The sequence below is a fragment of the Delphinapterus leucas genome, chromosome 12, assembly GCF_059928025.1.
Source record: "Delphinapterus leucas isolate spDelLeu-1000000601 "Yukka" chromosome 12, BTC_Dleu_Yukka2, whole genome shotgun sequence".
Lineage (NCBI taxonomy): Eukaryota > Metazoa > Chordata > Mammalia > Artiodactyla > Monodontidae > Delphinapterus > Delphinapterus leucas.
In genome coordinates, this window is record NC_143140.1 from 20,623,753 (window position 1) to 20,640,139 (window position 16,387).

Genomic DNA, 16,387 nt, shown 5'->3' on the forward strand with positions numbered 1-16,387 from the left:
ATGATACTCATGCCAGCCCCCCACCACCAAAAAAGTTCCCTACGGTGGTGACTGGCAACACCATCTAACCAACCTAAAATCAAGAAGTCACGTTTTTCACACTGTTCATTCCTCCCTCCCACCTCATTCCAAATATCCAAGCAGTCACCAACTCCAATTGAATTTTTCCTTCCTAGCCTTAAACTCATCTACCCGTTTCTATCTCCATAATAACAATCCAAGTTCAAATCATCTTTGCTATAAACTCCCATCTTTCCCACATCCACTCATGCCTTCTACAACCTCATTCAAATCTATACTCTATATTGCAATTAGGATGCTCTTTCCAAAACAGAGATCTGGTCAGGTCACCTCTACCTAAAGCACTCCAGAGGCTTTCCTTGCTCTCTGGAGATCCAAATCCTTAACATGGTCTACAAGCCCTGAAGTACATGTACAGTCCATTACTATTTCTCTGCCTCATCTGGCACATTCCCAGCCCTACACTCTCCAGACCCCACTTCTTTCCACATTTAGACACACTGGCTGTCTTTCAGGTTCTTTACCTGCACTCTCTCCTGTCAGGCTTTTCCATGTGGTATATACTCTCAGCATTTCCCCACGTCCCCTTGCCCAGATAACTCTTCTATTTGCTTCAGATCTTCCCTTCAATGAACTTCCTTTGTTTTCCTTCACCCTATTCAGTTTAGGTACATTATCTTAGGTGAACAGTCTTTGGTGACTTTTCCTTAACTCATGTACCAGTTCGTGATTATACCTTTAACAATGTAATGATTTAATGTTTTTCTTCTCCACTTTACCGTAAACTACATGAGAACAGGGACCATCAGCTTTCATTCCTAGATGCATCATATATATACACACATCCCCAATACATATTTTAAAAAATGAATAAAAATTATTTTTTGGTACTATCTTTTTCTCAACATCATTCTTCATGAATATTAATCCATGTATTTATGGTCAATATTTAAAATATAAAAACAAAAACAAATTTTAAAAAATTAAAATAGCTCATTCATGGCTATACATATGTGATTTTTAATTTTCAAATTATTAAGAACCCTGTATCTTTAATATTAACTTAAGCTTTTTAGTCTGAATGAACTTTTAATTTACTAGGAAATAATTAAAAGGTAAAGTCAAAACAATATTGTAATAAAATCCCTTATCCAAAAATGTCTATATCTGGATTTTCAGTAATTGTCCATACACTATTATTAAGGAAAAACAAAACAAAACTTGACATTCTCAATTCTAATATACCCATTACTTTTCAGGACCAGAGCTGCTTTCAAGCTCTTAAAGATATTCAACACAAAAAAGTATGACCAAATGGTAAAGTGTGATGAATATTAATAATACTAACATAGCTAACACATACTGGCTGCACACTAAATGCTAGGCCTTGTGGTAATTGTTGTTTTACATGAAAAAGCTGAGTTAATGATTTTAATATCCGTAAGAGGTATGTTCTATTATTATTCCCATTAATAAAGAAATGATGGCACAAAAAGATAAAAGAACCCTCCCAAGGTCACACACATTTAGTGGATGGCAGAGATGAGACAAACCAAGGCAATCTAACTCCAGAGCCACAATCATACAGCCCGTCCCCTACCTCCCCTCCAAAGTACCTACTGCCTCAAATATATGTATATATCAATGTGCAAGCAAGCTATAAATTAGACATTTTGAATAGTTTTCAACATATGCATTAAAGTGAGCCAGAAAGAAATGTTTTAAAAGTTGACCTTTCATGTTGAAAAAAATCCTTCTAGACCTAAACAGAGAAAAAAAACTTGGATATCTTTTTAAGGACCTTTTAAAAGTGAGCTTAGATCAATATATTCATTCCAACTACTTGATTTACCTGTGAGACCTAGAAATGCTAGTCCTTCCTCTAGGATGTAATTAAGAAGTCCTAATGAAAATAAGATCCACCTAATGTTTGGCACCAAAACGATCTGATTTGACCAGGCTCTTTACTTTATCCCTAGGTCCCAAACACCTGACTGGTTCTAAAACAGTTTTTCAGATCTCCCACATCTGTTTTCTCACAATTTTTTTCAGATCTGATAGGCTAGTTGCTTCTGCTTCCTACTATGGTTCTGAGCTCTAAAAGGTCAGCTTCATAGAATATGGTTCTTATTTTTAGGTCTATTCTAGCATATAAACAAAATCATAAATTTTTAAAAACCCTATTCACTGTTTAATCACTCTATAAGGCCTATTACTAAAATCCAGTCCCTAAAATTCTCAAAACTTCTAAACTTACAATTTATAAACCTGTTACCATTATTACAAAGTGCAGGTTAAATTATATCTACACTTTTTAAAACAAGTTTACATTTTCTGAGCATTTTTTTAAAACTGTAATAGTTTTTCCACATAGAAAAAAAATATGGAATACTTACTCTGTGCCAAGTATGCTCAAAATTTATTTATCTTCACAAGCAAATAAGGTTAAGTATTTTCCTCATTTCACAGGTAAAGAAAACTGAGGCCCAAAGGTTAAGGTCACACATTTAGAAAGTAGGAGAAACAGTAATCAAACCGAGGTCTTCTGATTCCGAGTTTAGTGTTATTTCTATAACACTATAGTTTCCTTCTCTAAACTTTAGTTTCCCCCACACTGTCAAGCAGGCTCTATGATTACCAAACTTAAATAAAACCCATGTAACCATTTTTCAAGCCAAATCTTCTAAGCTGGGTAACAATTCTTAGGACTCTTACAAGTTTATGACTTATTTGTAGTTAAGAGTATAATAAAATTAATATAGAATCTCACTAAGTCTCAAAATTAATCTTGGTGGTCTATTTACTCTTAATAACTATGAATAAACATGCTCGAAAGACTGTGTCTTATATTCAGAATTTGGTCAACCACCTAAGAATTCATTTAGATAATAATTCAGTTAGAATTATCAATGCAATTATCAATACATATTTGTCAAATAAATAAAATGCAATATTGCTCTTCCAAATTTTATTCATTACAATTTGACTATATTTGTTTAAAAAAAACCCCAAAACTCTATCCAGAATTAAGGTTTCCACAAACCACAAAGTAAAGATGCTCTATAAAAAATAATTTAAAACACAACAAAATGACAAAGTTTAACTTTATAAAATAACATTTTGAAGTTTTGTTTTTAAATCAAGTCAAATTTGCTAAGCAGAATCTGTGCAATAAGAAATCTTCTTTAAAACATTATTTACTTAGTAAAGTATAATTTAAAACTTAAACCTATGATTCTGTTGAAAAAGTTATTGTCCACTGATTTTAAGATTAAAAATTCTTAAACTGTTTATTCTTAAAATGCCAATATAAATAATCTTAAGAGAACAATCAGTTTCATTTTTAGTAATGTTTCCGTTTCAAACACCATACTCAAAATAACTAACATCACACATATAACGGCAGTGTAAAGTTTCAGAAAATGCGTATGCCTCCAAGTTGACTAGAATTTAGTACTTCCACACCCCAAAACTAAACCAGAATCAAGTGACACAAGTAAAGGTAAGTATTTTTTGCATTTATACTATAACCTCTGCCAAGACAGGCTATGTGCCTGTTCTTTATCCAGACAGAGACCAAACGGGTCATGCTACTGTGACCACAGCCATCTGGAGCCCAGAATAAACGGATTCCTTATGTGCTTCCTTTGCAGCAGGCTGCTATCACCCATGTTGCCATGAATAACTTAAGCCTTATACTACAAATCTCACTCCTCTTACAATTTAAATGAGTTTTAACTAAATCAGAAACTACATTACACCAATGTTGCTACCCCAATTTTCCTAATATCAAAAACTTCTCATCCAACCATCCTTTTCATTATCTGTGATCCCTGAGCTTAAATAAGGCCGCTTTTGTGTATGTGCATATACGTGTGTACATGTGTGTGAGGCAAATAACTAAAGGTGGACCGGCTTCACATCTAATGTCTCCCTGCTCCGTAGTGACCAAAGGTTCTCAAACTTTTGTATTTCACTGCTCAATACCACAATTTTTTATTTTTAGTACCCTGAATTCTCAAATGCCATAATGAAAAAAAAATTGTCATTTTCCCTAACCTGTTATAAAATGCTTACCCTCCTCTATATTCCATATACTCAACAACGTATTTATTAATTCCAAAATAATTTGTTTTCACAAATTACTCATATGTCAACAAAAGAGGTTCTCACAAACAAGACAGAAACTTTACACATTTAAAACTTCCAGAATTTTCAATTTGGTTCCTATTATATAATAGTCTTTATCACTTTTAAGTACAATTACAAAAGCAACTGAAGTATTCTAAACAAATTTGCTGTTAAAATCTTTTCCTCTAATACACTCATTTTAATGCTTGACTTTCTTTCCTGAAAGGGAAGTACATTAAAATACGAAATTATTCTAAATGTATGTACTTAGTACTCTGTTAACTAATGGCCACTTTGCTTAGTACTAGGGATATTTTTCTATGAATTCTAAAACTTCTATGTGGAAACTACTAGTAAGAATGAAATTCACCTACCTGGTATTGTCCAAAATAAGTTGGGTAAAATACAATTTTATCTGCTATAATTCTGTAGTGATACGATAGATAACCACAAAATTGAGGAAAAAGAAGAATGGCTGCAAGAGGTGAGAAAAGTTTCTAGACAAAAGAAACAAAAAACTTGTCTATCTGACAAAGAAATTCTGTATGGACTAAAAGACTGACATTCATAGGATTTATTTAACCAAATACTCACTTAAGAATAAATTTAAAACGGTCCTTCTAAAACTCTGCTTAAAACAGAAATACCTTTAAGCCACATTACAAAACAAAGTATCTCCTCCTATTTCCAAAAATACAAACTATTGTGATGATTTTAAATTACAAAAATCTCTGTACAGAAGGAACCAGATGCAACAGCCAAGCTCCCTTCACATATTCCTAAGTGCCATCTGATCATTACCAAAAGAAAGAGCTTCATATATCCTCTAATCAATTCTGCATATTTCAACCACCCAAACATTTCTTAATGTTAACTGTTCCACAAATACAGTCATAGTTAGAATCACTATACAGACCAACAAATTTTTTCTAGAAATCTACCCACAATGTTTCAAAAATGATTTATTTTTGATACTTACTATACTTTTTTCTTTGTATCTTAGGCTTAATTGTTTTGTTCTTGAATCTACAAAGTAACTATACTACTAGTACCTTCTAAAGTTTTAAGCAGCCGGTTTTATATGGCAACTACTATATTCAGAAAGTTATGCATACTTGTTTCTGAAATAAAAATGTTTTTTCTTAAATTTTTATACAATGTTAGAAAGCTATAGTAGGAACAACCTTTCTACTACTACTAAAGTTCTGATAATAGCAAACACAAACCCTTACATAGTATTTGATTTTTACCAGTCAGGTTTTACTCTCATAATCTTACAAAGTAGGAGCTATTATTAACCCATTGTACAGATTGGGAAACAGACTCCAACAGTACTTTTCTGCCTCATAACAATCATAAAACACCACTGTGCAGTTTGGGAGGGGATAATCCAACTCCCCCTTTATATTCATGCCACTTTACAATTATTCAGGAGTATTAAGAATTTAACAGGTATTTATTTTAAAATTTTTGTAAATGCCTCAAACTCTTTAAAATAATGGTATAAGTATCAATAGAATAATTGCATGTATAAGAAAGGATGAAGATTTGCCTACTTCAGCCCTTCAATATGTGCTATTCCCTTCACGCCTAACATTTTTTCTTCATTATAATGATTATGAGACACGAAAACCGTGTTATGGAGACTACCAAGCAAAGCTTACTATTTCACTGATACTCTATTAAAAAAGGAAATAAGTCTACTACACATTTAATTCATTATATGCCACCCCCCTCCAAAATTGATACTGGTTAAATTTTGACAGTACTATGTTATCTTTAATGGGAATGGGAATCCCTGATTCAAAAACATTTAATATGTTATCTTTTTTTTTTTTCTAAAACTGGTCTCCTAGGTTTTATACCTTAACTTTCACATTAATAAGCATACTCTAAATAAACACTTAAGAAAATCCTATTTATGGTTCCTATTCATCTCTGAATTTAAGACGGCCAATAATTTATGAAAACCAGTACTTAAACCATGGTGAAAACATATTAATTATAAAGAGGTAGTCTACAAAGTGGTTGTGTCTCAAAATTCTTCATCTTTTCAAGGAGAAATGATTCTACAAACTAAGAACAGCACTACAAAAAGCATTTATACAATTTACTAAAATGCATGATTTGTCTAAGTCTACTTTTCTGTGTTTTAGATAATGAAACTCCAAAATGAAAAAGTTGAGCTCTTAGAAACAATGCATTGCGACTTCTAGTCAAAAATCAGATTTCAATTCGCTTATCTGACAAGAAAGAGATAACAGGGGCCCAGAGAAATTCCTGACTTGCCAGAGGTTAACCTGCAGGCTAACTGTAGGCAGGGCTAAAATCACAACCCGCAGTCTCCTGATTCCCAATCCTTTCCCTTGAATACAAAGATTTCTAATAAAGTGGAATCATTTTTTAAAAAGCAAATACCACTACAAAAAAATAATATTATATCATAACAGATTAGCAAAACAAGAACACAGTTTTGGAAAATAATGCCTCATAGGCAAGAAATGTAATCAGAGTCCCAAATCTGGCAAAAAACGCTTATAAATTCCGCCTCAAGATCTCATAAATATGCAACTTAAATTATGTCGCCACTACTTAAGGTGACAACTAGAGAGCTAAACTTAATAAACCAACTAATTTCACTATTCAAACTAAGAAATAAATAAATGACAAAGCTTTCTCTTTGTCCAAAAATTAGTTTTCTTATTCTGTAAAGTTGCCTCCTTACGCTTGAGTCCTTTTAAAAAAATAAGAATTCTAATGAAAGCTTAAAAAATGCCCTTTTACTTTAAAAGCAACCTCATACTTTTTAAAAATAGAAAATCTGATTAAACATATACCACTGAGCCAAAAAAATTTTTAAACCCTTTAACTTCCTATCAAATTCCATCCACTTTTAAAAATGTTTTAAGTCTTTAGACAGCAATAACCATAATCCTGTTTAACAATACCTTTACCAATGACACTTAAAAAAATAATAATACGTTTATTTCAACTCTGTAAACTTTTAAACTGCTCTTAAAACTCCACTTTCTGCTTGGTCAAAACTCAACCACTGTGATTTTATCTGCAGCCTGACTGCAGATGCTGATCTATGCTTGTTTTAAGCTCACAAATACAAATATTTTACCCCATCCTAAATTGCTGTAATTTGAGGTTCTCTAGAAATTTCAATTTGACATACAAATTCTCCCATTTAAAACCATTTAAAATATTACCCAATTTATCGGTTAACATAAGCAACAAAATTTCCAGGTAGAGGTAAACACTACTGAAACTACAAACAATAATTATTACTTTGGCTTCACTCACCAAAATAATCTTCAAACCAACGTTATGTAAATTAAATTTAATAGGACACAAAATAAAATTTTTTTTCAGTCTCAGGAATAAATTAAGACAACAGAGAATGATGTACAAGAGACTTTGCATGTGCTCACCTAGCTCACCATAAAATTTCAAAATCCTACTATTAAACAAAAACGTACTTAAATACCTAGTGTTCTAAAATATCTTTAGGCCTAACTAAATGTCAAACAAAGTCAACCAAAATTAAACCAAATACCACACACCTCGATATATAGTTCGATGGGTATGAAAGTACCTCAAATGGTGCCTCGGATCCAGCTGATACAGAGTGAGTAATATGCTGAACGAACGAAATGAGAAAATGAGCCAGAGAACCCTGAAGTCTAATGAGAATTCTTAACTATCTCATGAGCGTGCCAACATGACTGCTCTGGTAAAAAGGTCTGAAAATACTCTAAGCAAGAAAAAACACTTCCATACAAAATAGGTGGATTTTGATAAATAACACACTGATAAAGACACTGCTTATGGTATCCTAAGTCAAGTCTGATAAAGAGACTAGGAATATAAACTCATTTTACTAATATATGAGAGGTAAGAAACTCGCTCAAAAAAAGCTGAAAAACACTGGTAACCCTGTTTTTATTGGAAAACAAAATGATATTCCTACAAGGACTAGACATTCTCATAACTTGGCCAGATACCATTGGCCGCTTCATTTAAAAAACATAAAAATAGCGTTACCAATAGTCTCCACGTTAAAAAGAACACAGCAACCTTCAGTGACTTGGGGTTTGTGGGGTTTTATAAAACGCAAAGATGGGTGTGGTTAAAAGAGAGGCAAAGATGAGTTCTGTCTGTCCAGTTCTTAAAAATGGAATATTATAATATTTATGATAATTCTTTAAATAACAAGAAATACGTGGAAATCCACTTAAGATTTTGTCAAGTATTTACAAACCAAAAAATTAAACACTGCTGTTACTGAATCTTGGAGTTTGCTTCAAACTCCATTCATTTTAGCCAAGTACTGAATAAGACTAGTTGAAATCACTACGTACTTGAAAAACTAACAGTATGGAAATGAATGCGCTGTTAACTCTCTATTCATTTAACTAAACCTAAGTACGCTTGCTTATTTCAATAGCTGTGAGCACTTACCAACAACCTATACTAAATCATAACACATTTAGACACAAAAGTTAGATGTCCTATATGCAAATGAAACAGGAGCCATCAAAAACCATGTCATGCCTTCCTCAATCTCGCTGAAGGCGTTCAAAGCTAGCTGAAACTTCCTGATCCTTTCAGAAGCCCTCTTGAAGTAACATTATAACTATCTTAAAACATCAGCTGCAAACATGTCTCCGAAAAATCAATGCACTGCATAAATTTCAAAGGCTCGATGGGCCCCAGTGACTGCTTTAACACACACATCACACACACACGCATACAACCTAAATCAGAGGAGGAGGAGAAATTAACACGGAAAGCAGAACTCCCGAATACAAATACCCCACTGTTCCATTCACAATACTCAAGGGGGTCAGGACCACTTTTAGAAATCAATTTTCAGAAATGACTAAAATACTCAATTCGGAAACCCACAAAATTAAGAGAGGTATTTTTCAAGCGACTAACAAAATACATCCCGCTGTAAAACTGAAAAACATTTACTTGCCAATCGCCACTCCACAGTAAGTGTACGTGTAAAAAAATCAACACTCTTCAGGGGCCTCCAATAGCAGCTTTTAATTTAACGAGGGGCCTAACGCGAAAATTAGCAAAATGAAAAAAAGCCTGTTAAACTTCTGGCTTTAGGGTGTTACACGCTTTATACTTCTGCGAAAAAAGCTTCCGTAGATGCAAGATGCGCCCGCTGGCCAACGACCATCAGCCGGCCGAACCCCTCCGACGGAAAAAAAAACAAAAAAAAAAAAACAAAAAACCTAGCTCTGAAGGTAAAGGAAAGCCACAAAAACGGAAGAGGAAAAAAATAACGTCTTGCCACGGTTCCGCAGAGGCTGAATAGGCGGCTTGTGAAATGCTAATGCCACTTCGGAGCAGTTAGTCACCAGCTATTGTGTGCGGCAGGAGAAAGCCGAGCCGAGCGCGCGTGCAGAGCGAGCAGGCGAGCGAGCGCGCCCTCCTTCCTCGCGCCGCCGCCGCCGCCGCCGCCTCGCGCGCGCCCCCGCGCCCGCACGGACGCGCGCGCCGGCCCCTCCTCCTCCGGCCTTGCACTGCACAACACTCATGACGTATCTTTATTTCTAGCACATTAACAAAATATCACAAATAAATTGTCGGCAGCCCCTTCGGCCCCGGGGTGCGGGTCTCCGCGGCCACTGACCCCCGCAACCCCCGCGCCGGCCTCCCAACCCTCTCCGTGGCCTTCGGAGCTTTCAGGTTCTGGGGCCAAGTTTTTGTCTCTAAAAAAATTGCGGGAAATTCAATTTTTATTCGACTCGGGGAAAAGTTTCTTTGCTCCGCGACGTGAATGTCTCACCAGATTCTGGTAGGTCCTGGGATGCTCCTTCCCGGTCCAGTCGGTGCGTCGGGGCAGCAGCTGCGGGGAGAGGACGCCCCGTGAGCCCGGCCCCCGGCCCCGGCCCGCCCGCGCCCCTCCCCCGCCCTCCCCGCGCCCCGCCTGGGACCCCGAGCCCCGCGCCCCGCGCCCCGGCGGCGGCGGCGGCGGCGCAGCGGCCCAGGGGCGGCCGCGCGGCGGCGGGACGCGGCGGGCCGCCGCCGCCCTTACCTCCTTCTCGGCCACCTCACGGATCAGCACCTGCAACAACAAAGCGGGGAGAGCTGAGCCCCGCGCCCCGGGCCGCGGCCCCGCCGCCGCCGCCAACGCCGCCGCCGCCGCCGCCCTCCCCCACGCCCGCGAGCGGCGAGCGCCGGCCCGGCCCGCGCCGCGCGCCGCCGTACCTGAGCCGCCTGCTGACAGGGTCCATCTTCCAGGAACCGGGCGATGAGGAAGTAGAGCTCTGCGCGGGAGAGAGGGACGGGGAGACACACAGGCTGAGCGGCCGGGCGGCGGGGGGCGGGGGACCGCGGGCGGAATCGCCCGGTGCCAGCGGCCCCGGCAGCCCCCCGACTTACCCGATCGCAGCTCCGAGAGGCCTTTCCTCTCACAAGACATGTTTATGGGTCACTTCGGGGCCGCCGGCGGGACACCCCGCCGCCGAGTGGAAGCGGGGATGGTGCCGCCGCCTGCCCTATAGCTGTCACTGTGTGTTCACGAGCCGAGCCTCGGCTCCACCATTCAAGCAACGGCGGCGGAGGCGGAGGAGGAGGAGGAGGAAACAACAACTCTCAGGCAGCGGCTACAGGCGCCGCCGCCGCCTCCGCCGCGGATCCCTCCGCCGCAGAAAGGAGTCCGCCGCCTTCGCGGCCCCGGGCTCGGCCTGTCCTCGGCCCGCGCCCGCGCCCCCGCCCCCGCCCCCGGCGCAGAAAAAGGAGTGCCTCCGACCCCGCGGCCCCGGCGCCCCCGCAGCCGGCTCGGCGAGACCCCCGCCCGCGGCTCTCCGACCGAAGGTGCGATTTATTTATTTATTTCCAGTCGAAGATGTCGGAGCCGGAGCCGCCGGTTGGCTGGAAGGCGCTTTCTCTGTGGAGGCCGACCTCGGGAGGGAGGGGGCCGGGGACGGCTCCGCGGAGGGATCTGACGCACACGGAGCCGCAGCACAGGCTCTATTCAGCGGCGCTGGCTGGGGCTGAGATGGAAGTTAGTTTCTATGTAGCAGAAATAGGAAACAAATGAAGCAAAACTGCCCAAAGAGGGGAAATGCCCCGAGGATGGGTCTCACTCTCACGCGCGCGCACAGACACACACGCAGACAGCACTCTCACGCTGGGCAAACTCGGGATCGCGCTACCCTGCCCGAGTTGAATGATAGTGTTTGGTTTTTGCTCTTGCCATGTGCATGTGTATAAATGCTGCGGATTGGCATCTGTGTAAGTCTTGTCCTGCGTTATTTCTGCAGCCTATGCAAAGTGTTGTGTAATTTATTGGAGGGCTGTATATTGCAATAGAGGTTCAGGCGCTTTTTGTTGAGCACTTGCGTTTGCAAGCCCGTTATTTGCTGAAGCCACCTCTTCGTGTCTTTTATTACTGCCATTGCCTTAAGCGTACATTTTAAAAATGTTTTTCATTGTTATATGGGCAAAGCGAACTCCTGATCTGTACTTCAGATACTCTTTTTCCTCGTTACAAAAAGGCTAGTAATAGCTAATTAGGGATTTGGGATTAAAGAACCTTAAAGCTTTTCTAAGTGTTTACAAGAAGGAATAATGTAAACCTGAGCGAAAGGAAAGAACGTTAATATTTATCTCTAACTGATCTAGAGGTAATATACTGACAGATCAATAACGTACCGAAGGATAACGAAAGAGTATAGTACGCTTTTAGCCAAGGTGATTGGTGATTAAATAATTCAAATTATCTGTGTATATTGCAGTTGACTTCGTCATGCTAATTAATGGCTTCTAATTTGAGGTGTAAACCATTCCTGTTTACAGTTGATCACGGGAAGACTTCTTGGAGACTGACGAAAAGAGAAAAAAATTAATCTTTCATAAATTACTATGTAATTACCGGTTTTATATGCTAAATCATACATCTGTCTTTTGCTGATGAGGATAAGGGCCTTGTTTTTTAAAAAACGAATATGGGTGAAATTAATGGAAACAATGGAAAAAGCCATTTGTTAGGAAACAAGGACACCAAGTGATATTTATCTCCAGAGGATTTAAGCACTTTTCAAAAAGACTTGAGAGTTGATTTTTTTTTTTAAGGATTGCATTTTAAAGGGAACTAGGATAGTCGTTCTTTTGTTAACATTTAACAAAAGAGTCTCCTTAAAAAATTTAGATAATAAACTGCATTTTATGGACCTGGTCTAAAAAGGTTAGTTATGGGGAAAGGACCAACAAGCTGCATTGTGGTTTTCTAGATTGCTTCCTCAACCCTTGTACCCTCCTAGCTCCTTACATTCCTAGTGGGAAATACTTGCTGCAACTGCCTTGGGCTGCCTTGCAAGACTGCACCGGTGTGATGCCTTGTACTGAAACAGCCAGAAATCACCGTACATGTGAGAAAGGAAAAAAACACCTAAACCTATTTGGAGTAATAGGATGTAAAAATTGCCTTTTATAACAATCTTAACCAAATTTTTTAAAAAAGGGAAGTTACCATGACTTGTCCTATTGCTGTAGGGTTATCAGAGTCATTGTTATTTATTGAAATGGCTATCCTTCAAGTACTAAAAATATTTGCATTTTTAAAGACATTAGTTCTATTGTAACTATGATAGGTAAAGTAGCTTGCTTCTAGATGGTTAGGTTTGAAAAGATGGACATTTAATATGCCTTTTTGCAATTCTGTTTATTTCCGTGACACATGCTTTCTATTTTATCTTAACTTTTAAAAAAGTATCATATTCTTCAAATAATTGTGATTTTTTTACATTACGATGTTCTTCAAATAAACAGATTTTTTAGGAACTAAACATTATAGTTAGAATTTTGTGATTTTTAAAATGTTTGCATTAGTCTGATTCTTACTAATAGATGTTTATCCTTGCTAAGGAAAAGAAACCAAATTATGACATGGAATATAATATTACTCTGGGTAAAGTTTTCTATATATATCTTGTGAGTAGTATGGAAATATGGAAAGCTAGTATGAATATCTCATGTATGCTTTTCATTTAGAAGCTTTTCCTAAGTATGCTACTAGTACTTAGCTCCTAAAAAATTTTTACGGAAAAATTTCCTTCTAAATTTTCTGAATATGATGTTCCTGTCATTTTGACTAACCTTTGACAATGTTTATAGTTTCTTTTTCAAAGACCTAATTTGAAGATAGTTGTGAGCCTGCCTTTGAACTAATTTATAGCTATCAGTCTGTAATAAGAAAATATAGGTTACCTGCTAAAAATTAAAACTTCTTTTCAGCCAAATAAATTATTTGTTTTTAACAATAGATGTTAATTTGAAATCTACTTAGTTCTTCACATGTGACAAATACTCCTTTATAACATTTTAATTTCTTTAAACATAAAACATTTCTGGAATCTGACATCATCCGTTAACTATAGGGTTTATTATGTCATGTATTGTGCATGTGTACACAAAAAGTCAGCACATATCAAATAGGAAGAAAATCTTACTTTGAAGTCCTAAATTTTAGTTCCCAGGGCAGTGGCATTGTCAGCTAACTTTTACATATAAGGATAGTTCAAATTTCATCTATATCCATTTCTATTTGTTTATTTTAACTTTTTCATGGACTTCAAAAATAAAATGTCAATTTTAAAAGATTTTCATACCTTTTTTTTTTATAAGAAGGCTAAAAAAAATAGTAAAAGTTTGGAAAGCCAACAACTACTGTTTTTATATAATACAGTGTCTAGGAGATTACAAACTTCGTGAAATGTAAAAGCTCCTGGGAAATTCATTGCTTCATTGCTTCACTTGGCAACACATGAAACAAGATAAACATTTAACAGAAAGTCTGTCTTGATTGTGATAAGTTACTATTCTAATGAAATAATCAAATGCTACCATTCAAGTTCTTTCTGGAACAAGATGGGATCGTTTATAAGTAAAAAGATTCAACCACATTTATGAAATTTAGTTTGCTCCCACTAGTATGGTGAACTCAAAAAAACTTTACAATTACAGCTTTTAAGATTATATATTAAATCTTTTGTGTGTGTGATATTATGCTTTTTTTTAATAGCAAAAGCTTTGTCCTATAAAGTGTAGAAATGGAAAAGTAGAAAACACTCTTCTTCAAAAACCACATTCTTTTTCGGTCCTCACCTGCCCTAACAACAAAATACAATTGTCAAAAGAGTGTTGTTTCACACACCACTTTCCTCCTTCTGGATTGCTCCCCAATATTGGTTTTGTCCATGTTGGTCTGACTTTCTCCCTCTCAACACACATATTCTTCTTCCTTCACAAAGCTTGAATATATATCAGATTTGAACCATGTAAGTAGATATACTATTTGGCTGCTACAGAAAGAATAGAGAGAACCAACTTCAGTAAGCCAACTCATTATTCAACACTTTGTATGGTCTCCCTTATATCTCACTGAGAAACCTTTTAATCTGTAACAAAGATTAGCTGGTTATCAACAATCATATAATCCCTTACTTACTTAAATGTTATTAGTAATTTACCACTCAACTTTTTTTCCTCCAAATTAAATTATTCTAGTAGCTTAGTTTTTAAATGTCTTAGTTTGCATGGTAAGGAGAAATACATATCTTCATTAAAAAAAAACATGTATATATACACACACACATACACACACATCACTTCATGAGTTCACAGTACGGCTACAAAGATTAAAGGAGAAAAACAATTTTAGAACACATTCCCCCAAGATTTGGAGCAACACGGTGGATGAAGTAGAAAGAGCTGTTCCGGATGGCAGGAAACTTAAAGGAGAAGTCTGTAGGCATGTTCTATTATATGATGATGTCTAATGGATTGAGAGTGGGCTTTATCGAACAGGGAACAGTGAAGAAGTGAAGGTAGACTCAGGAGAAGGGATGCAGAGACTTGAAAAGTTGCTAGTGGTGGTGTATTAAATAAAGCATATATGATCAATGCGATTCTAAGATGGAATTTGAGGACAGAAAGTGTAGCCACTTGCATTCATATGTACCTGAATTCATAAACTTTGAGAACCCCCAAGAAGAAAAATTATTTTATTCATGGAAAGGGAGAGGTTTGTCTGTCGAGTTAGTGAGGAACTTCTACATAATCAGAATCAAGGACACCAAAGCAGACACTGTTAGTGAAGAAAGAGAATGGTTGTTTAAAAGAATAAGATCTGACCACCAGAGTGCCCACAGGCTGCCTTGAGATTCAAATATGAGAATAAGACGTACAAAAAGTAAGATCCAACTCAAAATTGAGAATGAAGCCAATTTAGATTTAAGCTGACTTTGTAATCAAAAATGGTGTTTCCATTTTCTAAATTCCTATAGAAAGGCATGTCTCATTATACCACCTTATTTGTAAATTGCCTTCATTTATATATATATATATATATACGTATACGTATATATGTATATATACACACATACTTGGCAAAGATCCCCTTGACTCATGCATCTGTTGCTTTATTTCCTTCAATGGATATAATCATACCTATTTGTTGAAATGGTGATTAGCTAACTAGCCCAAAGAATGAGTTCTGTTACACATTTATAAAATTTAAAATAATATTGATACCAAGTAGATCTTTCAAATGAGATGTGTGTGTTAAAAATTTAAGAGAAAAAAGAGAACCTTTGAATATGATTTTGAGATTACACCTACAAATTCCATTGCATTCAAAGTTTTCATGCTTACATTTGAACACGTACGAATAAAGGTGCATATTAAGTGGTTATAGTGGAATTTTTCATGCTTATCCAAACTTCCAACTGACAATGATTTATAGAAAAACTAATATAGCCTTTAAATGGAATCTCCTGGTAAGAACATATGTATTATTTCCTCTCAACAGTTATTAGAAGTGTTGTCACTGAATATCATTAGGAAACATCTTTCTTAAGAATATTGAGTAAGTGGTATCATATGAGAACGAAGAAATATGTTGCTTTTTGTCTTACCATCCTCACCTCTCTGGTTTGCACATGTTACACTTTATACTTGTTTTGTCATTCATTGTTTTGGGGTTTGGGGTAAGTGTATGTATAAGAGTTTCACCTTCCCCTGCTTCCTCACCTTTTCAGTTTTTTCAGCGTCTCTATAACATTTTCCTTCTCTTCCATCATTGAAACTTTCGTTCTAATGGTAAACCAAATATAGGAATTAAGATATATAATTAATTTGGATATATCCTAAAAGCTCTAAAAATATGAAGATGAATCTATTCTTCGTTTCTTATAGTTGAAACTTG

The 16,387-nt window shown here is 37.2% G+C and overlaps 1 protein-coding gene across 3 annotated transcripts in view; it reads right to left on the reverse strand.

Annotated features, from left to right (window-relative positions):
* Positions 1-10,830, reverse strand: part of PHIP (PHIP subunit of CUL4-Ring ligase complex) — a 127,423-nt gene extending 116,593 nt beyond the window's left edge. Inside the window, exons 1-4 of one of the 3 annotated variants that reach the window (XM_089921755.1) lie at positions 10,561-10,829; positions 10,387-10,445; positions 10,214-10,243; positions 9,965-10,024 (exon numbers count right to left, since the gene is read on the reverse strand). In XM_089921755.1, the coding sequence (XP_089777881.1) occupies positions 9,965-10,024; positions 10,214-10,243; positions 10,387-10,445; positions 10,561-10,600 (189 nt within the window). In that variant the 5' untranslated portion in view covers positions 10,601-10,829. Of the gene's footprint in view, positions 1-9,964; positions 10,025-10,213; positions 10,244-10,386; positions 10,446-10,560 lie in introns of all 3 variants that reach the window. The other 2 variants (XM_089921756.1, XM_089921758.1) reach the window with 2 other exon arrangements.
* Between the last annotated feature and the right edge of the window lie 5,557 nt (positions 10,831-16,387).